This window comes from Hylobates moloch, unplaced genomic scaffold (genome assembly GCF_009828535.3).
Source record: "Hylobates moloch isolate HMO894 unplaced genomic scaffold, HMol_V3 SCAFFOLD_7, whole genome shotgun sequence".
Taxonomy (NCBI): Eukaryota; Metazoa; Chordata; class Mammalia; order Primates; family Hylobatidae; genus Hylobates; species Hylobates moloch.
The window spans coordinates 116,613,344-116,637,245 of record NW_026652282.1 but is presented as its reverse complement, the minus strand read 5'-3'; the positions used below and the strand labels follow the sequence as shown (position 1 = coordinate 116,637,245).

At 40.1% G+C, this 23,902-nt stretch overlaps 1 protein-coding gene across 1 annotated transcript in view; it reads right to left on the bottom strand.

The window, feature by feature from the left end:
- The window catches only part of ADGRG4 (adhesion G protein-coupled receptor G4), a 113,757-nt gene that overhangs the window by 49,339 nt on the left and 40,516 nt on the right, over positions 1–23,902 (bottom strand). Inside the window, exons 6-13 of the mRNA XM_032756451.1 lie at positions 17,121–23,171; positions 15,709–15,803; positions 13,831–13,895; positions 11,051–11,090; positions 9,459–9,511; positions 7,751–7,914; positions 5,609–5,741; positions 3,601–3,719 (exon numbers count right to left, since the gene is read on the bottom strand). Coding sequence (XP_032612342.1) covers positions 3,601–3,719; positions 5,609–5,741; positions 7,751–7,914; positions 9,459–9,511; positions 11,051–11,090; positions 13,831–13,895; positions 15,709–15,803; positions 17,121–23,171 — 6,720 coding nt within the window. The remainder of the gene's footprint in view (positions 1–3,600; positions 3,720–5,608; positions 5,742–7,750; positions 7,915–9,458; positions 9,512–11,050; positions 11,091–13,830; positions 13,896–15,708; positions 15,804–17,120; positions 23,172–23,902) is intronic.

Below are 23,902 nucleotides of genomic sequence, written 5' to 3'. Positions count from 1 at the left end.
GCGCTGGAATGCCTGTGCCTCAATTTCTGACATTTCACTATGGGAGGGACCCATTTTATGCAGTAGAACCATGTCTGGCAAGTTGTCTGTGAAGAACAGATTGAATGTCTGGTGAGAACTCATTTCCTGGCTCATAAACCGCCATTTTTTCGCTATAACCTCACATGGTGAAAGGGGCAAAGAAGCTCTCTGGGGCCTCTTTTATAAGGGCGCCAATCTCATTTATGAAGGTTCCACCCTCATGACCTAAACCCCTCCCAAAGACGTCATCTCCAAATACCATCACACTGGGGTTAGAATTTCAACGTATGAATTTTTGGGGCACACAAACATTCAGCCTATAGAATACACCTCATCAAAGGAGACATAAATATGGAAAATATGCACATGAAAAGCTATTCATCATCATATGTTGTTAAGGAATTGCAAATTAAAACAACAATGAGATACCACTACGCACCTATTAGAATAGCCAAAATCTAAAACATTGACAACACTAAATGCTGGAAAGAATGTGAAACAACGGGAGCTCTCATTGCTGATGAGAATGCAAAATGGTACAGCCACTTTGGAAGGCAATTTGTCAGCTTCTTACAAAACTAAACATACTCTTATCACACAATCCAACAACCACACCTTTTGTTCTTTACCCAAATGAGTTGAACACTTGACATCTATACAAAAACATGCACACAGATGTTTATAATAGCTGTATTCGTAGTTAACAGAACTTGGAAGCAACCAAGATGTCCTTCAGTAGGTGAATGAATAAATAAACTGTGGTACATCAAGACAATGGAATATTATTCAGTGCCAAAAAGAAATGAGCTGCCAAGCCATGAAAAGGCACACGGAAGAAATTTAAATGCACATAACTAAGTGAAAGAAGCCAATCTGAAAAGGCTGCATATTGCAAGATTCCAACTATATGGCCTTCTGGAAAGAGCAAAAACACAGAGATAGTAAAAAGATCAGTGATTGCCAGGGGTTGAGAGGAAGGAGGGATGAATAAGTGGAGCATAGGGGACTTTTAGAGCAGTGAAAATATCCCATATGATACTGTAATGGTGGATTTATGTCATTATACATTTGTCCAAACCCACAGAATGTACAACAGCAAGAGTGAACGCTAGTGTAAAACTATGAACTATTGGTGATAACGATGTGTCAGTGTACATTCAATTGTAACAAACATACCACTCTGGTGGGGGATGTTGATGGTGGGGGAGTCTGCATGTGGTTGGGGGAGGGCATATGCTGGAGCTCTGTACTTTCCACTCAATTTTGCTGTGAATCTAAAACTGCTCTAAAAAATAAAGTCTATAAACATTAACAAAATTTTAAAACTTTTAGCTAGACTGACAAAGATAAAAAAAGTGAAGACACAAATTACTAAAATTAGGAATAAAGGGTGTTGGGGGGCATTATTACCAGCCATAATCTAAAAGACAGACAATAGTAATGTGTTTACAAAGATGTGAAGAAATTGGAACCTTCATACAGAGTTGGCAGGGATGTAGAATGGCACAACTGCTGTGGAAAACAGTTTTGAGGTTCCTCAAAAAGCTAATCATAGGGTTACTATACGACCTAGCAATTCTACTCTTCAATGTATACTCGAGAAAATTGAAAACATATGTCTACATAAAATCTGTACATAAATGTGCACAGCTAGATTTTTAATAGTAGCCAAAAGATGGAAAAGAAATGTCTGTCAACTGATGAATTAATAAGCAAAATGTGGTATATCTATATAATGGAATATAATGCATCTATAAAAAGGAATGAAGCAATGATACATGCTACAACATTGGATGAACCTCAGAAACATGAAATGCCCCAAAATGGCAAAATTCATAGAGACAAAAAAGTAGATTAGTGGTTGCCAGGAGCTGGGGTGGGGGAGAAATGGAGAGACTGCTAATGGGTACAGGGTTTCTTTTTGGGGTGATGAAACATTCTGGAATTAGTGATGATGGTTGCACAATCGAGTGAATATGCTTTTAAAAACCCACTAAATTGTACGCATTAAATGAGCGAATTTTATGATATGTGAATATCTCCATTAAAAACTTTGTAAACTGCATTGAGATATCAATTTCCGCTTATCATATCGCAAAAAGATCCAGAAGTCTGATAACAAACATGCTGTGTTGATGAAGGAGTTGCGAAAAAGGTACTTTTCATAACTTGCAAGTGGGAATCTAAATTGCTGTAACTATTACAGAGAGCATTTTGACACCATCAAAAGTATGATTGACCCAGCAATTCCACATTCAAGGATTTATGCTTTAGGTATACCCCTACTTTCTCAAAATTGTGACATATATGTAATAGTCATCGAAGCAGTGGTTTTTTAAAAGAGATACTCTTTATTTTCAATCTCTTTTACCTAATAATATGAATTATGCTAACAGTGTCACAAACAAAAATAAAAGCTAATATGGTCTACAAATGTATTTTTGAAAGAAATGCAGCCTTCTATATCAGCTGCTTAGACAATACCAACTCTAAAACATCTTATACACTATCAAAAATGTGAAAATTTTATTAAATATGTTATAGTATTTTCCCTACAATGAAAAAAACACAAAAATAGTTGTACAGTCTTGTTTTCAAAGAAAAATGTTACTGACAACCTAAATACTCATCCTTAAGAAACAGGTTAAATAAATTATGGCACATTTATTGTGATATATATAATACAATGCAGAGGGGGAAAAGAATGAGAAAACTCTTTATATGCTGATATAATAATCTCTTCAATATATTGTTAAGAGAAAAAAGCAACGTGAAGAATAGTGTGTATAGCATGCTCCACTTTGTGTACAAAAAGTGAGGGCGAGTATATGTGTGTATACAACATACACATACACAAATGTGTATACACATTTCATTATGGATCCATAAAATATCTCTGTGGATAGTAACTGAATGGCTGAGGTCAGCAGTGGGAGGGAGATGTTTTACACATACCCTTTTTGTTTTTTGAATATTGAAGTCAGTGAAGTATTACCTATTAAAACTTTTTAAAAATTTAAATAAAATAAAAACAATAATTAGCCAAAAAAGTAAAATAAGGCAGGGCGCGGTGGCTCACACCTGTAATCCGAGTACTTTGGGAGGCTGAGGCAGGTGGATCACTTGAGGTTAGGAATTTGAGACCAGCCTGGCCAACATGGGGAAACCCCGCCTCTGCTAAAAATAGAAAAGATCATCCGGGCGTGGTGGTGGGCGCCTGTAATCCCAGCTACTAGGGAGGCTGAGGCAGGAGAATTGCTTGAACCTAGGAGGCAGAGGTTGCAGTGAGCCAAGATCGCGCTGTTGCACTCCAGCCTGGGCAACAAGAGTGAAAACTCCATCTCAAATATATATATATATATGTAGCAAAAACAAACAAAAATCACAGAAACACTGATAGTCCTAACATCTCATGCCCCACCACTGCCTCCACCAACATTAATTACCTTTGTTCTGAAATTGGATTGTCGTAAGGTAGATTTTCCTAAGTGGGGTTTGCCTATACTCTCTGGTTTGGGGTCAAGTAGGCAAAGTAATTGAAGTTCCATAATTTGTCTTATATGTACAAAACAATCTTACCATCACTTATGGTAATATTAGCAAGATCCACAATCTTGTCAGGAAGTTCTTGAAGCAATTTGCATTGTTTAAGCTTTGGATTTTCCCACTGAGATTTGCCCGTGTTGATGCTGATTGAACTGAAAAAGAGAGGAAAGAGCTTTCTCATCAGAGGATGAGGCAAAGATAGTCTTAAAGCAAATGGTGGGTGTATCCTTAGCATGCCTTCTCCTCGCCTGCCCCAAGCCTCCTGGCATAGATAGCAAAGGTGGGAGCCCAGTACTTCTCTGTGAAAAGAAGAAATTTTGCTCTTAGGGAGCAAGTGAATCTAGGGTCAACATGTGGGAAGGGGGAAGGGGAGTGGATAAACAGGTAAGGGAGCTGGGAATGGGGCATGGCACTGTCCTGCTGACCAAGCGTCCAGACAGAGATTCTGGCCCTCTAGACATGACTCTTTCCTCTCACTGTCCCTTCTTACTCCTCTTTTAAGGGGAAATTCCTGTTGGAATGTGGTCTCTATCTCAGCATATTAACTTAAGACAATTAATATAGAGCCCTGGATAGCCCATTGGCCCTCATCATCCACCCTCCCCTGTGCCTCACCCAATTCAAACCAGTTCATTTCAAGTCAGCTAACACATTTATTGAGCACCCATTCGGTTCTAGGAATGGTAATAGGTAGCACAGACAAACAGGGCAGGGCTTCATCCCTCCCTCAAGAAACTTGTAATTAGGGGGTTTAAAACTCCAAGTGTAACTACTCGAAACTTAGGGCAAATATAAGATGAAATGCTGTATAAACAAAACTGAATCTATCAAACTACCAAGGAAAGAGATGTTACTTTCAGCATTTGAGCTGAGCTGTGTGCTGAAAGGACAGAGGTAGAGAAAAATCTCTTCCCCCAACCCCAAGAAGAGCAAACAGCACAGGCAGAGAAAGAGACACCAGGAAGCACCTATTGAGCCCAGAACAGCAAATGGTCATTTTGACTGGAGCGCGTGATAAAGGGAGGGAGAATGCTGAGTGAGACAGCAGGAGAGGAAGCCTATGGTCAGGACTATATTTAGGGGTTTGGACTTAATTCTTGAGGCAACGTGGAGCTGGAGCACGACAGTGGCATGATAGCAGCCATACTTCAGGAAAATCATGCTGGCAGCAGTGTAGAATATAGTTGGCGGAGGCGGGTAAGGGGTACTGTTAAGTTAGATGGCAAGGAGACCGCTCTAATAGTGGGCAATAAGGGCTTGCACCAGGGTAGTGGCAGTGGGGTTGGAAAGGAAAGGCTAGATGTGGGCTCTGACTATGACCGTCAAAGCTGCAGGACTTGCCGACTGATTAGACACAGGGAGGAAAAGGAAAGCCCCTAATGTTGCTTTCTAAAAGAGTGCTTTTAAGCCTCTGTCAAAACCTGCTGCCCCTCTGGTTTTGCCCACTTAAGTTAATGGCATAAACCATGAACAGCAGAGAGTAAGAAAAGAGAGCTGATTATTTTAAAAAGGAAAATGATAAAGTCAACAATAGAAGAGTGATTTAGTAAATTACTATAGCCCATCAACGAGAAAGTTTCCAAGGTCGTTTTTTGAAATGAACATTAAGATAATAAATGTAAAACATGGAAAATGTTTGATAAACCATTGAATGAAATGGTGAATTACATTATTGATACAAGGACAGTGATTACTGCTACATAAAACTTGAAGGCATACAGAGAAAGGTTAGATGAAAAAATATATGCCAACCTAAAAAGAGCTTTGTTCAGGCAGTGGGGTTATGGGTGACTTTTTTCTCTTTTGTCTTCTTGAATTTTCTTCTGGGATGATGGGTAACTTTTATCTTTTGTCTCCTTTAAAATTTTTCCTATTATGTTGCATGCATATGTTTAAACAGGTCCAAAAGGTAATAGAAAGAAAGACTGGCACTAGAGGTGGAGAAAGGGAGCATGCTCAGACAAATGACATAGAAACATGTCCCCAATTAGTCAGATCTTTGTATATCTGAATCAGCAATTAGAACTTGACCTGTACACACCAGAATCTTGTGGCATTTCCATCCTCATTTTTTATGCATCTAGTTCGGGCTGTCTCCGTAGGGTTGGTTAATAGCCACTTATAGGTCCCTTTGTATTTAGAGGCTGTTTCATCGGCTTTGCAATTTCCAGGCTCTACAGAGAAAATGTATGCACATTTTAAAGGGCAAGAGGCACTTAAAAGTATTACGAACATCCATTATTATTATTACTATATCATAATATAATATTATATATTATTATGAACGTCATTATTACACTGCACGTAAAGATCAGCAAATAAAAAAGAAAACTTTTTCTACCTAGCCATTTGGACCAGGCCTTATTGAAAATATCATTATATGGAGTGTTTTTTTTTTAAATAACAAACCACCCAGCATAACCACATATTTAGTCCCTTTCATTGAAACAACCAATTGATGATATAGGTTTTTCTAAAATTTTTTGTACAGACAGCGTCTTGCTATGTTATAGAGGCTGGTCTCAAACTCCTGGCTTCAAGCAATCCTCCCACCTCAGGCACCCAAAGATATGGGATTATAAACATTAGCCACCTCACCTGACATTGTTCTGTCTTGTTTTTAAAACAATACATATGAATTGAAAAATTTCAAGCCACATGGTGGAGTGTAGAGTCAAAAGTCAAAAGTTCCCACCTACCAATTGCCCAGCTTCTGAGATACTCGCTGTTATCAGTTTTATACCCAAAGACAGGAGACTATAGGCCAACTTCTCTCTCTGGAATGGCCCCCTTCTTAATGGACTCTGGGATGAATTTCGTTTTAGTAAACTCAGTGTATCTGACATGATCAATATAGACAGGAGAGCTCTGTTTTGTTTGTTTGTTTGTTTGTTATATGAGGTCTTACTCTGTCACCCAGTCTGGAGCGCAATGGTGTGATCATGGCTCACTGCAGCCTCAACCTCCTGGCCTCAAGTGATCCCCCTGCCTCAGCCTCTTGAATAGCTGGCACTACAGGCATGCATCACCATGTCCAGCTAATTTTTTAATTTTTTGTAGAGACAGAGTCTTGCTTTGTTGCCCAGGCTGGTCTCAAACTCTTGACCTTAAGTGATCCTCCTTCCTCACCCTCCCAAAGTTCTGGGATTATAGGCGTAAGCCACTGCACACAGTCTAGGGCTCTGTTTTTGATGTTGGTGCTGAGGGACAAGGCAAACTTCCACATAGGGCTGTTAAGGCAAGGTTTTGCTGCCACACGAAAGGAGATGTGACATGGGCTGAGTCTATAGGATAAATTCCCAATTTTTTCTGAGCACTTACTGGGTTTCATGACCCTGATTCTGGAAATATTTCCCTCAGGTGTTGAGAGAATGCTGTGAGAAGTGGCCCAGCCAGCTTTGCTCAGCTATCCCAGTCTCCATTCTGAGTGAGGGTGAAAGGTGCCTTCCTCTCATTCTTAGGACACATTCATTAGTGTCATTTACATGTTGGGCTCTGCCTGTGGCTTCAACACATTTCTGCCCTCCATTTCACTCACACCCCTGCACCCATCACAGGCTGCCCTCTGATACTTAATTAGTCTGTTGCCAAGGATTGTGCACTCTAATGCCTGTGTGTGTTATCTGGCATTAGAGCTGTGTGAGCTCAATGATTTCTACAGCAGTCTATTGGGGAAAAGGAACAAAGCTGCACTGGGAATGAGGTGGAGTGGCCTGGCAGCCTTGCACTTTTACCAGTAAAGCTTTGCTAATCAGAGAATGCCCCCATGAGAGAAATCTGGGACAGTTCCCTTATCACTTGCCAAGATGAATAAGATGGCTGAATCAATCAATAAATTAGCAAATATCTATTGGGCATTTATTGTGTATTAATGAGGAAGCTCTTCAGGTCTCTGGGTATTTATGCAAGAGAGAAAATCCTCCCATTCCACTGACGGACTGACCATTGCTAATATCCAGAGCTGACCAGCAGTCTCTGGTAACTCCTCCAGCATTCTGCTCTTCCATAAGTTCTTAAAGGTAGAAAGGTCATCGGATCAAGTGGGTACCAAGAATATGGAAAAAAAACATAAAGATGACTTCTCTCCTTTCTGAACTCAGAATCCTTAACCAAGTATGCATTATGAGTTTTATAATAAAGGAGTAAGTTCATACTGCAATATCCACCCCCCAAAAAAAATTACCTAGTTTTTTCACTGCAACGTGTTCACAGTTTACTAATAACGTCAATTGATCTTGTGTGAAGTTTCCATGCGTGAAGTTGCCATGTATTTTACTTTTGATTTTGCTCATCAATTCAGAGGATGCTAAGAAAGAGCTGGCTTTTATGATGACCTGACAAACACAACTACAAAGCAGAATAAAAAAGAAAGATTGTTGCAGTTATGTCAAGGGAGTGCAACTTGGCCTGCAATGCAGAAATTCTGTACAGCTGATTTAATTGGTAGTTCATAAATGTCAAACATTTTACAGCTATTAAGCAGCCAATCTTAAGAAGTGATGGAAGACAGCATACTGAAATGTTCTGATAAACTTTCTCTTATCTAAAACAGACAATGCAAAACCTATTTTCAAAAGAATGGTCAGTAACATATGCATTGTGTTGCAATTGCTAGCCTTGAGATTTCTCTAAGAGTTTGTAATAATTAATAGAGAAGATGGGGTTTTCAGGATTTATTATTTCAGAGAGAACCTTTTATTCTTCTGGTCTCCAATTTACCCATCATTACTGAAATCAGGCAAATAGGCATATGATGCTCAGTTAGTCTATAAAGAAGTGTTCTGAAGAAGGCTCATTTCTATAATAAGTAATAATGATGATAATGATAATGATAATGACAGTAGCTAACATTTGTGAAACCCTTCCTCCACATGTTCTGATTCACTTTATTCTCACAACGACCGTATGAGGTAATGCTATTATTATTCCCATAATACAGATGATGGAACTCAGCCTCAGGGAAATAACGTTTCCCATGGTCACAAAGACTCACTCAGTATTTATGTCCACTAAAAGATCACTGATGAAAGGATAGAGCTGTCCTTGACTTCATCCTCTATCCTCTACAGCAAGATCCTCAAATATTCTGAATTCCTCTAATATTCCATTAGGAAGCACATTTCAGATGCAAAAACTTACCTATATCTTTTTTCCATTTCCATTTGTAGACACGGCTTTTTGAAGAAGACATTTGCTAAGTTTCCTGCCAGCTGTTGCAAGTTAGACATACCTGTACTTGCTCAAAACTTATCTCCATGTCTAATCTAAGTGATGTCTGCTCCTCCCTTGATCTATATTTGGTGAAGTCCCTGCTCATCCTATCTCCTTCCTTTGGAGCCTAGCTCTTCTCAGCTTTCATCTTTCCAGTCCGAAGAGGAGTCTTCATTTTAAACCTCTCCTCCTGCTTGCAACAGACCCTCTACTCCATTTCAAAGACCTCTTCATGGGCCTTTTTTGTCTATATGTTCTTCCTGATGTGCATCAAACAGACCAACAATAGCCAGCATTCCAGGAGGAGCTGGACCACGAGTCTGAACAGAACCAAAGCTACTTTGCATGTTGTTGTTGTTGTTTCCAATTTCCCTGCCAAGTATTTTGTGGACCTTTTTGACCACAACAAACACTTCACTTCCCCGTCCCATATTATGACCACCCCATTTTCTCTTCACTACAAAGAGGCAGCAGGCTGGCTGCTAGCCTGTGCCGTGACCAACCGAAACAACATATTTCATGAAGGCAAGGGCTTAATTACAGCATATGTGAAATAATCACTGGGTACTTTGATCTTCTTCTGACAACTCTGGCCAACTGGCCGCACATACGGAATTAAATGGAAGGAAAATCAGAACTAAATGTGCCAGCTATTAATAAACTCAGTTCCTACTTCCTACCTGTATGGTACATAGGAAATTGTAGCCATTTCTTGTCCTTCTCTCTGTTCCAACTAATGCAAAAGAAAAGTACATAGTCACTGAAATCTTTAAACAAATGTCATAACTGAGTACAGGGCTTATTGTTAACAACAATTATATAATTATGATTTACATTTATGTAACTCATTGCCATCTACAAACTACCCTCAAAAACATCAATGCGTTTACTCCTCACACCAACCCTGTAGGATGGGCAATGCAGGGATTGTCACCCTGTTTGCTACATGAGGAATCTGAGTCACAGAGAAGTTAAATGGTCTTCCCAGTATCACGCAGTTGACAAGTCACAGAACTAGGAGCAGAATCTAAGCCTTCTGGATCTAGATATTAACATGCTGTTAACAATTGTAAACATTATCAAACATTTACTATGTTCTAAGCCCAGTGTTAAACACTTAACATAGATTATCTCATTTTATCCTTCCAACAGTCCTCATCTTACAGATGAGGAAACTGCAGCACAGAGAGGTTAATTAAGTTGCCCAAGGTCTCATAGTCAGGAAGTGGAAAAGCAGGGGTTCCAACCCAGGCAGCTTGACCACATTATCACCAAAAGGATTTTACACCTGTTATTGACAGGAATTTTAGTTAGATCATGCTATAATGTGTATACATCAAAACTCCTGACTCAGCTATTTACAGAAAATATTTTTAATGATAGTGGATAATTTGGAATGCACTATGCACTATACTTTTTTGTTTGTTTGTTTTTTGAGACAGAGCCTTGCTCTATCACCTAGGCTGGAGTGCAGTGGTGCAATCATAGTGTAGTGCAGCCTTGAAATCTGGGCTCATGTGATCCCCCCACCTTAGCCTCCTCAGTAGCTGGGACTACAGGAATGCACCACCGTGACCGGCTAATATTTTTAAATTATTTTTTGTAGAGATGGGGTCTCCCCATGTTGCTCAGACTGGTCTTGAACTCCTGGCCTCAAGCAATCCTCCAACCTCAGCCTCCCAAATCTCTGGGATTACAGGTGTGAGTCACTGCTTCTGGCCCCTGTACTGTGGGCTTCATTGTATTCTGTATCATCAAATACTTACCTCACACTTAAATACCTGGAAAGCTATGTGCTTGCTACTCATTTTAGAGTGTGCTGTTGTAAAGCTTTGAGGCAATGGAACAAGAACTGAGAATTGGGGCGAGGATGATGGGAGATAGTTTTATCACACTCTGGCTTCAAATCTGGACATATAGAGGGTGGATTTATTGTGTGAATGACAGTCTTGCAAACAATTGTGTCACTCTTGGAAGAGCTAGGTTTTTTTTTGCAAGACATCTATAACCAAGAAATTCACTTACCATTTACAATCCCTGTAGACCAGAAAATGTGCCTCAAAAAGCTGCCACAGGGATAGTTCAAAAAAGAAGGGGATGGTTTTATTGATGGCTTTTTGTGCTAATCCCAAAGGAAGTAATGTAATTTGACCCCCAATTATCACAACAGAGCTTCGCCTGATAATATACACTTGGGTGGAAGAGCTATTGACTTACATCTAATCAGGCATAGGATAGGTCACAAGTAGATTCATTTTGAAAAATTACTTACAATAGCTCGATCCATGACCATCTCTTCCTCTGAAATGTCCCTGTATCAAAAGCATTACAAAATTATGGGAAAATGAAATATAGTACCAAGTACACAGGGCACAAGATCAGGAGAAAGGCAACACTGAGGCAGAACAGTAGACTTCTCCCAGCCTGGAATTCAAATAATGCTGAGGCTCCAGAGGAACGCTTCCAATGGGCTTGCTTATTATATGCATACCAAAATGGTGGCAAGCCTTTGACTTATTAACCTTGCATCCAGGAATCTATTCCATAATGGTACCAGCAAAAGTGCAGAAAAATAGACATACAAGTGGAAATTACTCAAGTGTCCATCATTAGATAATTGGAGGAAAACATCATGGCATACCATATAAAAGAATCCTGCACAATTATTAAAACAAATGAGCTATATCTGCATGTATTGGCCTGAAAAGGCATACATGATGTATTATAAAGCATGAAAAGAAAGTTGTCAAACAGTATGTAGAGGAGGATCTTATTCTCTTAGTAAATGCATGAAAACAAATCTAGAAAAATCAATAAAATAAGCTGTTAACAGGAGTTCTTGGAGGGGTGGGGGAAGGCAAGTATTCAGAGATTTTTACAGTCCATGTTATATATATATATACATATATTTCTGTAAAGCTCTAAGATTTTACAGTGGTCACATATTACGTTTGTAATAAGGAAAAATAATAGACACAGTTTTTAAAAAGAATGTTGTATACGCCCAGACATCTCTAGTTTTGTTTTAGTGGGTTAAATGTTGTGAATGTTTGTGTCCTCCCAAAATTCAATGTTGAAGTCCAATCCCAATGTGATGATATTAAGAGGCGGGGCCTTTGAGGGGTAATTAGATCTCATGAATGGGATCGGTGCCTGGGGTGTTACATGTGTGTCTGTGTGTGTGTGTGTGTGTGTGTGTGTGTGTGTGTGTGTACACATATGTTTTCATCCACAGTCCTTGGCTCATACCTCCCATAGCCCTTGTTACAGTCTTTTGTTATAATGTTAGGTGTGCTAGGCCTCAGAAGCTGGCTTCAGCAAACAGAATCTCTCTGATCTTCTCCCATCCTCCTTTCACCTGCCCCAAGGCGGAACTCTAATCTTTCTTCACCTTTCTGATTGTGAGTCTTAAGACCCTCTCCAGAAAGAGTCTTGCCTCATATGAGACTTGGGAAAGGAATGCTGACATAATGATGTTTCCATAAAATCCCAAGAAGACTGGGTTTGGAGAGCTTCCCAAGAGCTGAATACATGGAGGTTCCTGGAGGGTGGTGCACCCAGGGAGATCATAGAAGCTCCATTCCCCTTGTCCCTTATCTCACCTTACACATCTCTTCATTCGTATCTTCTGCAGTATCCTTTATAATAAACCAATACACATAAGTATTTCCCTGAGTTCTGTGAGCCGCTCTAGCAAATTAATCAAGCTCAAAGAGTGGGTCACGGGAACCCCAAGTTGAAGTCAGTTAGTCAGAAGTTCTGGAGGCCTGGACTTTTGACTAGTGTCTGGGGTGAGGGGCAGTCTTGGGGACCTGTGAGATCTGAAGCTATTTTTGAGAGGATAGCACCAGAATAGAACTGAAGTAGAGAACAACCAGCTGGTGTCAGCTGCTTGGTGTGTTGGGGGAAAATCCCCACACGTTTGGTAGTAGAAGTCTTCTATATTGATTGTTGTGTTGGTATGACAACAGAGGAAAAAAAACAGTTTGAATTTTTTTGAAACAGTACCCTTATAAGAAGAGACAGGAGAGATTTCTGTCTCTCTGCTTTCTGCCACTTGAGGACACAGCAAGAAGAGGGCCATCACCAGACACTGAACCTGCCAACACCTTGATCTTGGACTTCCCAGCCTCCGGAACTGTGAGCAATAAACTTCTGTGGCTTAAGCCACCTAGTCTATAGCATTTTTGTTATAGTAACTCAAAACTGACTAAGACAATAACCTACCATAGATTTACCTCCATTCATTTATATGAATTTTCTTGAACCTATTAATACTTATATGAATTAATACTTGATTAATAATTAATACTTGATTAATAATTAATACTTGGATATGTAAGAGAAACCAAAGTCCCAATGTACAGAAGACAGGCAGTAGCATTTTATGTTTTAAAAATCAGTTTGCCATGGCTTAACAGAGCCATGCCTATTTTTCAAAGAGCTTCTGCGGGGTGTCCCTTTACAGAAGACTAGTATATGTGCAGGGAAAGAATACAGGAAATACTTCTCAGGTGAGCATTTGCCTTTGCCATAGCTTCCATGATACTACTCAGTGCCTGCCCATTTCACTGCAATCACCTTTCGAAATTTGTGCCCCAAGCAAATCTTGGATTAGTCAACATTCTTGCTTTAGACATTTCAAGTTCACTTTGGAATTTTTCTTTTCTGAAAGTGAATCATTCCAAAATAACAGGCCTTATGAATCCTCGTGCATTGTCCATACACAGCACTTCAAGGTATGATTTTTGTATAAGTCACAGATTCATAGAATCTTAGAGATGAAAGGGGCATTAGAGGTAACTCAGTCTAACTGCACGACTTCCCCTATTGATTTTCTTTCGTTTTGTTCTCCCATTAGCTTTATACCCTACAATAGGAATACAATTTTTTTCCTCATGCCAAAAAGAACCTACTCAGGAAGGAAAATGCAACTAAAAATGTGGCAGCCCTAAATCTCAGACATAAACATAGGACATCCCCTCCAGATAGGAACAGACCCAAAATGCCCTCAAATTGCCCTTTGACCCACAGTAAATGTCATTCACGTACCTGCTTTTAATTTGGGTTTCCAGATTAGCAAGAGAAAATTCACTGTTCTGAAATATAGAATTCAACTGTACAAGACAAAAAAAAAAAACTCAGTTTTAGTATTCTGCTCCTCTAGTTTAACTCAGCAAAATCACCTGGGATGGTGTGATCATTAAGCTGCACTCATTATTTCAGCTGGCTCAACATTTCCATCTGCTCCATTAAGTTTTTCAATTTACATTTTACCTACTGTTATGGGCTGAATTGTGTCTTTCCAAAACTCAAATGTTGAAGCCCTAACCCCAATGTGGTTATATTCAGAGATAAGGACTTTGGGGATGTAAGGTTAAATAAGATCATAAAAGTGGAGCCCTACTCCAATAGGACCAGTGTCCTTATAAGAAGAAAAAGAGAGACCAGGGATGCGTATGCACAGAGGAAAGACCATGTGAGGACACAGTTAAGAAGATGGCCATCTGCAAACCAAGGAGCGAGGCCTCACCAGAAACTAACTCCGCCAGCACCTTTATCTTAGACTTCCAGATTCCAGAACTGTGAGAAAATAAACGTCTGTTGTTTAAGCCACCCAGTCTGTGGTATCTTGTTATGGTAGCCTGAGTAGATACACCCACCCACTTTCAAGGATTTATAACCAAGCCATAGACACTTGAAAATAAGTGCTGACAGGGAAAGAAGGGAAACAGATATGATTATTTGCTGTTGGGAGATGGTGCAAGTTGGTGTCACCTATCTGGGAGGCCATTTAGTGACAGCTACTTAAATGTGAAAGGTTCACATCTTTCCATCTACTGATTCCAATTCCAGGAATTTATCCTATAAAAATACTTAAGTGCCCTAAAATTTATTTCTAGGGAATTGTTTTCAGCATTGTTTCTTTCTTAAACTTCTTTTTTTTTTAAAGAAGACAAGGTCTCGCCATGTTGCCCAGGCTAGTCTCAAATTCCTTGGCTCACGCAATCCTTTTGCCTCAGCCTCTCAAAGTGCTAGGATTACAGGCATGAGCCACAGTGCCCAGCCCAGCATTGTTTCTAAATAGAGAAAAAGATAGAAACAACTTAAATGTCCACCAATGGATTAAAAAAAAAAAAGCTATACTACAACCATGTAGTGAAATCCTACGCATCTGTTAAAGTGTATGATTTATATTTACCAGCATAAATATGTGCAAAGATACATGGTTAAGTGCAGAGGAGGGGGAGCAAGTTGAAAAATAGCATAACTAGTACAATTACAATTATTTTGTAAAAGAACACACATGCATCAATGTTATAATATGCACAGAAAAAAATCTAAAAGAATGTACCTTAAACTATTAAGAGGAGTTAATGCACAGAGCAGTATTAGAGAAGACATTTACTTTCTGGGTTTTTGATGTCAATGTCTGATTTTGTTACAGAGAGTATGTATTAGTCATATCAAGAAAAAAATTAAGGATAAGTAAAACATTCATTGTGTTGGAAAAAGAAAAAGATAAAATGCAGAAAACAATAATACTTAAATACCATTGTATTTAAGTATACATTTTGTTATCACTGCTCTCCCACTTCCCCCAAATAGGAAAATTTGGCAAAGACTCAGAATTTGTGTCACTAAAGGGAAATGTACAGATCTCAACAAATGAAAATAATAACGTTCCATAAAAGCTTTCAGCATTGGCACTGTGAAAGAGAGATTGCATACATTCTCATGATGTTGCTTACAGAGTAGACAGATTTGCAGCAAAAAAAAAAAAAAAAAAAAAATCAAAACTACTTAGCTGTGAAATTTATTATTGGTAGAAAAAAGTAAAGCCTAGTTTTAATATACTCTGTCATATATATACATGTATATATTCACATATATTTATATATGCCATAAATATGCAAAAGATTATTTTACCCAATTTTCCGTAAATTCATTTATAACACTGGTAATAGGGATCCTTGGCTCTTCAACAAAGACAGAGAAGCTCATTTCAACATTGTAGAAAGAAACTGTAACTAAAAATAAGGAGGTTAATTTTATTCATTTAATTCAAGAAATTTGACTTCTGTAAATTTGGTGAAAAGTGTTCTCTGTTTTAAAGTAAACCAAATAATCATGTCTCATGCCTGAACTTAGCTTAATTTAACTCCAAGGTCAAGAACCAACACTTTTGGCTCCATATCAAAAAGCAGAACAGGATGTTACCATCCCAATTTTGCTTTAATTATTTGGGCACTTCCTTGATTTCTAGTTGACAGACACTCCACAAATCCCACCAATTATCCACTCTCATTGGCCAACAGACTTTCAGTCCGCTCAACGGCTAAACTGAACATTATCTCAGAAGATCACTTTCCCTGCGAAAATAACTGTTTTCTTCTTCCTGTGCCTTGCTTTCTGCTTTAGGCTTTTCTCTCCTTTTTTCCCTTTTGCTCTTGTGTATCCTATCAAATTTCTATTGTAGAATGTTAAAAGTTGCAGGAACATTCAAAATTTGAACAATATGGAAGCCAAATATTCCCTGGCCTTGGACAAGCACTCCTAGCCAGCTGCAGGTAGGGATTGGAGAAGGCTGAGACCTGCATAAAAGGAATCCAAAAGGCAAGATAAGTTATCTTCTGGTGTTTTTTCTGGTGTTTTCTGGTGTGTGGTCAGCATGCTCAGACCTAAGGCCACATGATTCTCTTACTGGGAAGGGGTGAGGTTCCTAGTCCATGTGCACATTGGCAGAATCAGAGTCAGACCGTCAAGAATAAAACAGGTGGAGAAAGTAGGCTTAGAAATTGTCGGCCGGGCGCGGTGGCTCACGCTTGCAATCCCAGCACTTTGGGAGGCCGAGGTGGGCGGATCATGAGGTCAGGAGATGGAGACCACGGTGAAACCCCGTCTCTACTAAAAATACAAAAAATTAGCCGGGCGTGGTGGCGGGCGCCTGTAGTCTCAGCTACTCGGAGAGGCTGAGGCAGGAGAATGGCGTGAACCCGGGAGGCGGAGCTTGCAATGAGCCGAGATCGCGCCACTGCACTCCAGCCTGGGCGACAGAGCAAGACTCCGTCTCAAAAAAAAAAAAAAAAAAAAGAAATTGTCATGCTGAGTGAAAATATACATTTACATTATATTTCAGTAAAGCAAAGACAAGAAAGATGGCTAGAGAATTTTGTATTTGGACAAGGTACTCACTGTACCCATTGTCTGAAGGAGATAAGAAACACCTGCACCCTTCTTCATTCTTTTCTGCCTTCCAACAATGGGCCACTTTGGAGAACACATGACCCGTAGTGCATGAATTCTGTTGGGGCTACACCACATGCATTATGGAGCAGTACCTGTGGACTTGGTGGCAATAGGCGAAGTCGATGCTTCCGTAAATAGAAAGGAAGGTGTGGAGTCCAGCCAAGTTGTCTCAAAGAAGGACGATATTGGTGAAGACACAGTTGCTGTAAAAGGATATGTCACCCCAGTGGATATGAGTGGAAATGAGGCTCCAGGAACAGTGGATGTAGTAGTCATTATATTTAGAAGGGAGTCCAGTGTGGGCTTAGGAATAATTAAAGTAGAGGGTGATGATGCGGCTGGAATTCTGCTCCACGAAGATGTTATTGTAGAGCTAGGCAGAGGCACGGAACCAACAGATAGAGTGTGGTCAGTTGTAGAAAGTGACATAGTCTTTCTGCTGAAGGATGAAGGATGAGGCACAGTCCTGGGGTTGGCAGTTATTGTGGTTCTGGAGGATGCCTCAGAGTGTGTGGAAATGTACACAATGTCATCCGTGACATTTATAGACATAGGGAGAGAAGTTGGGAAGCCAGTAGTGATACCACCCAGTGTAGGTGTAGGAATGGTTTGGGTGAGTATGGTGCTCATAGTAGCAGAGGGTAGTGTTGTCAAGTTAGTGAATGGATGCGCTGACATCATGTCAGTTGTCAGAAATGTTGATTTTGACACCTCTACTGTAGAGGAAGTCATAACATGAAGGGCATTAGATACAGTTGCCGGAGGGGAGCCAGAAGGGAGACTAGATAAGAGCCGTGTCAGAATGGGTGAAGTAGTAGCCTTTGAAATTACAGATCCTGAAGTGGCACCAGAAAGAACTGATGGGAGTGTGGTCCCAGGAGTTACAGATGTGGTCATTTTCTCAAATGTGTGCTTAACGTCAGCCAATGTGGTAGTGATAGCTCTTAAAGATGTTGATAATGAAGGGTTCTCAGAAAGCCCATGGTTAGGAAGAATTTCTGACATACGAATTGATGACATTGCCATGACATCTTTAGATACTAGACCAGTCTGAGAGGCTGTGAATGTTGACAAAGGCCCAGGAACAAGGTGTAGAGCCTCTGTTTCCATCTCATTGGATGTAGGTACATGAATAGTGGTGGAAATTGGAAACTGAGAACCTTCAACTGTGGGTATGTTCCAGGAAGTCATAAGCAGAGGTTGGGTATTACTAGATGTCATTCTTGTTCCCAGAACTGGAAATTCAACCATTTGGGATGTGGGAGGAGGAGAGGTCTTTGGAGTAGAGATCTCAGCTTCAGTACTATGAGGTGAATAAAGAAATGATGTCAAAGAGGGTGGAGTTGCACTGGATGGGGTCCATGAAGGGTATGAAACAGGGGTATTCAAAGATGTGGCATGGTTTGTTAAGGAAGTCTTTTCTAACAAGGAAGTCATCTTTCTAGTATTAGAAGAAAGGTAATTGGTGGTTGTTTTAACATTTTTTGTGGATCCAGAAGCACTCTTAAAGCTAGTCAGAGATGGGGAAACCTGAGTATTGAAGGAAGTATGGAGACTATCTGCATGAGTAGGTGAAAGCATATTTTCAGGAACAGTGATTCTGGAATAAGTATTTGTGAGAGCTACCCCTGTACCACTGTTCACAGTAGATAGGGACCTGTTAGTAATCCCAGATAATATGCCCAAAGTTGTAGCCTCATCTTCTTGTGATGACTGTTGAATTGCTGATAGAAATGGTGAAAATGTGGTCTTTGGAATGGAGGAAATAGCTCCAGTGTTCTTAGAACTGAGTAGAGAGAAGGCAGTGGTGCCTACAAATGGAGTCACTATCCCAGTCATAATAGTGGTGGGAATGGTTTTTACAAAGGGCAAAGTTGGCTCTGTTGGAGAGAGAAAGGTTGTAGGTGTGATCCTGGAAGGTGCCTCTATCATTTCTGTAGTGAAAGCAGAGGAAACCATTTTGTTTTTTGAAGTAGGCCCAGCATATGTCACAGGTGTGACATCCAACATAGATGTTTGCATGGTCATGGTAGTCCTGGGGGTAACTGAAGACAATAAAGTAGAGAATAACCCAAATGTTGTGGAAGTGTCAGAAGAGACTGTTGCAGGTGTGAAAGCAGAGTTATTAACTGGCATTGAGGACATCTCAGACATAGGCCCAGAAGTGGCTGTACAGGGACTTTTCAAACAACCTGGATGCATTGTTTTAGAAGATTTAGTTATCAGTACTGGGGGAGTGTCAGAAACTTTTTTGGAGGTGAAGGCAGTTACATTAACTGGCAATGAGGACATCTGGTAAATAGGAGTGGACGTTGCCATAGAGGATTCTCTAAGAAGCATTGTAGGTACATTTGGAACAGAAAAGGCTGTAGTGATCCTGTCGGAGAGAACTGTAAAACTGTCATTATATAGTCCAGCTGTGGAAAGAGACAAGGACTCAGGGAAAGTCTGTGTGCTTTCAGAAATGAAAGAGGCAACTGAAGTCACCTCAGGTTGTGTCCTAAGTGAATGCAAGTGTGAAAAAGTTGTATTGATGTCCATAGGATTTGATATTCTTGCCGAGCTGGAAGTTGTGGTATCTACAAATGAAGTATCCTGGCCATATGAGACAGAGTGAGTCACATAGGTGGAGTTTACTACCATTTCCATGGTCCTGGGAGTATATGCTGGAAGGGCACTCGTGCTTTCCTTTTCAGGAGACAAAAAAGTGGTGATTGTCAGAGCTTGTGAGGGGAGAGCTGCTTTCCCAAGACTGGTAGACATTTCTGGAATGTGAACACCTACTGTGTTACTTGAGGTCAAGGTAGGTGTAATCTGTGTGCTTCCAGAAGTGGGAGATGAAGCCAAATTTCCATCAGAGGGAATCCCAAGTGGAATCTCTGAAGGTGAATGTGTTTGGTGACTGGAAATTTTTGTGGTCTCAGGAAATCCGGTATCTGTCATTTCCAAACATGGAATACACTGGGAGTATGAAATAAAAGCATTCTTTGATGGGGACATTTCTGTCACCTCCATAGTTCTAGGGGTTTTTCCCAGGGATATGGTCATCTGGTCTTTGTCGGAAGATAAGATAGAGGTGCTAGTCACCAATTGGATGGACACTGGTGTGTGTACACGATGTGTGGCAGACGGAGAAATGTGACTGTTTACCGAGGTAGTAAACTTATTGGCAGAGATGTGTGAGGGTGTGGTCTCATCAACAACAGAGGTCTCTGTGGTGCCAGTAGCCAAGCTGGCAACATCTCCACCACCACTGAAAGTATATGGGAAGCTGAGAGCATAGGTAGAAGTCTCTTCTACTTGAGATATGGGTTGAGTTGCTTCTGGTGTAGACGTAGTTGAGATCACATGAGTGGAGGATGCAGGAGGAATGTTGTCAGGGGGAGGTTTTGAGCAGACAAGAGTGTGTGTAGATGGGGTTACTGTATCAACTGAGGTAGAGAAAAGGGTGGTCCCAGCCTTAGCTGTCACGGGAGTGGAGAGTCTCAGTGAAGGAAATGGTGTTTCTGTCAGAGAAGGAACTGCCATGGATGTCTTCCTGACAGAGATTACTGTGGCCTCTGAAGTGGTACGAATCACGTCTCCATGGGTAGGCACAATATCACTGGTTGTGGAAGCAGTCTGATCCAAAGGTGGTACCAATGCTGTGGTCATTGTAGTTGACGATAGATTTAGGACATCTGAGAGCACAGATGTAGAAAAAGCCCTGGCCAGTGTAGAAGGCTCAGACATGGTAACCTCAGTCTCCTCAGCCACCACAGAACTGCCATTAACTGGCAATGAGAACATATGAGTAACAGGCATAGGGGTTGCTGAGGAATAAGCAGCTGTAGGCTGTGGAGGTAAGATACCACCAGACAAGGACGTAGCTGTCCTGTCTGTAGGGGTAGTGGGGAAACTGGTTTCTGACATCCTTGTGGTAGAAGCACCCAGGGGTTCACTGAATATATGTGTGCTCCCAGAAGTGGGAGATCCAGCTGAAATTCCCTCAGATGGCTCTGAAGTCCAATGTGCTACATAGGTGTGGTTAAAATTAAACATTTCTGTCATTTCATTGTATGAACTCCTAGGTGTGGTTTTCACCAATTTTGTCAAAAGCCAACTTTCTCTCACCTCAGTTGTTGCAGTTTTATTATCCAATGGGGTACTTAGCTTTTCTATATCAGGAAAAGAGGAAACAGTGACAGAAGCTGTCATCATTTGTGCTGATTCATCTGTCACTTCCAGCATTGTTGAAAATGGAGAAACCTCAGCCACTGCTGCTAGAGTTGATTTTCCCATAAGATAATGGGAAGTTGCTTCTTTTCTTGTCACAGTGGCATTTAATCTTTGTGTTGTTGCTGACCTTGGTACAGGGGTCGTTGTGTCTCCAAATACAATTGCACCACTCATTTCTGTTTGTGTGGTCTCAGAAGCACTTTCCTCAGTAGAAAACTTTGGTTGAATGTAAGCAAGAGTAGATATTATATCTACTGATGGAACAACAGTCTCCCTTGGTGTCAAAGGAAGTTTATTTGCAGGTTTTGTAGACATAGGTATTGTTTTTAGTAGTAAAGTGGTAAGTTTAAATTCAGGCATATTGGTTATGGATGTGGTTCCAGAAACTATGGAGAAATTAGCAAACCATGGTGATGTCAATTTGGATACAGCTGTTGTATGTCTGGCTGTAGTAGCATCATTGGTAGTGGTACCTTTGCCCTCTGCAGATGCTTTCAGTGGGGTGATATTGGTAGTTGCGGATAAATGTTCTGTATGAGTAGTACTCTCATGAAATGCTGATGTAAAATTTTCATTAGGCACAAATGTGAGTATGGTGGTTGTGTTCATAGATGTCAGCAGGGTCTGGTCTGGCCTGGAAGTCCAAATGGTCTCATTGCTGGAGAACAGATGGGCAGCTTCATCAGTTGTGGATGTGGGACCTGACTCAGTTGCCTTAGATGTGGAAGCTGATCTAGTGGAAATCAAAGTAAGCACATGTCTATCAGCTGTAGGTGTATTCTGGGTGTAAACTCGTCCTGTGATTGTGGAGGAAAGCATAGTTTCAGCCGCTGTAGATGCAAGTGTGATTTCAGGAGTTAAGGCTGTACGTGTAGCTTCAGCATCTATAACTGTCTGTACACTCTCAGTCCCAGTAAATGAAGAGGATGTTAAGAAAGAAAGGGTCTTAGAGGAGGTCTCTTTAGACATGGAAGTAGACATGACATCTTCCACTCTGGGTAAAGAGACATCCTGAAAATTTGTAGATGTCAATTCTGTTTCAGCTGTCCTTGGGGCAGGTGTGATCTCAATAAGCCTAGTTGGGAGAGTCAATGAATGGACTGTAAATGCTATTTTCATATCAGTTGTTGCCAATGGAGATGCTGTCTGGTTTCTAGGAAATACAGAATCTACTGGAGCAGCTGTGGAGATGAGCACAGGCTCAGGTGGGAATGCTGATGCAGTCCCAACATGAGTAGATGCAGGTAAAGTCTTTTCCACTGTAAACCAAGGTACAGTTTCGGCAGCTGTAGATTCAATGAACTCCTGGCCAGCTGTGGAGATAGGGAGTGCCCCAGTATTTGTGGATTTTTGTTTGAGACAAGGTGTTTTAGACATAGATGTTGACTCAATAGTTGAAAATAAAGATGTTGTTTTCGTAACAGCCGACTGAGATTTAATTGTTGAAGTTGTAGATACAACTGAATTCTTGGTAAATCTGGATGTGGATAGGAAATTAGAAGGTGTAGGTGGTTGAAAGATTTCAGTAGCCATGACTTCAGCCATTTTTGTTGTCTTTGTGCTTTCTGAAGATGGAGATTTTGTTTTTTTCATGGAATTGGTAGTATTGTCTATGGATATACTCTGGGTAGGCAGAGAGATGGCTGATGAAGTTGATAAAACATCTACTGCAAATGTAGCTGTCTCATCTACCGGTGTCTTTAAGATTTTTTGTGCAGTCATTGTTTCCAGAGGTGGAGATGTTGTATTGGAATATGATATGGTTGTGTAATCAGTTGCAAATATAGGTATGCTATGAGACAACAGTGTAGAGGAATGTGCAGTCTTTTGTGGTTTTACTCCAGTAATTTGGGATGGAGTGGTCATATCTATCTGTTGTGAAGCAGTTGTAATTTTTTCTTGAATTGTCATATTTTCAGGAACAACTAAAAAAATCAGAAAGAATGTGTTATTTTGGATTTAGCTTTGGAAATTAGAGACAATTAGAAAGAGCTCTATAATTTCTTTTCATTTTGTAAGAAAGTATCACAGATATAATCAAATCACTTGATTTTCCTTACGATAATTTTCTACTCTCTAAGATCTCTATATGGCACTCATAACACCCTGGTTGAGTAACTGGTAGGAAGACATCCATTTCATAGTATCTTCATAAAATATATAAACATTCCTGAAAGAGGGATGCATGCCACAGTAGTGCATTGATTAAGAAGATTAGCTTTGGGAAAGGATCCAATTCCTTGAAAGATACAGCTATAAGAACTCAGTTAAGAAGAAACAGATAACTTGAATAGTCTTATGTCTATTAAAGAAATTGAATTGTGTAGTTTAAAATATTCCAAAAAGAAAAATCAACCTTAGATGCAAATGGATTAGTTTTAAATGCTGGCTCCATCACTTTCACATCCATTACATAACCTTGGACTAGTTGCTTAACCTCTCTGTGCTTCAGTTTCCTCATCTATAATATGAGGATTGTAATAACACCTATTCTATAAAATCGTTATGAGATTAAGTGAGTTAATGTGCATAAAACACTTAGCATAGCTTCTTATACAGAGTAAGTGCTCAAAAAACGGTTGACTTTCACTTGGTCAAACTTCTATGATCACTTAAACACTAGATTGAAAATGTTTTAATCTGGAACTCCCAAATT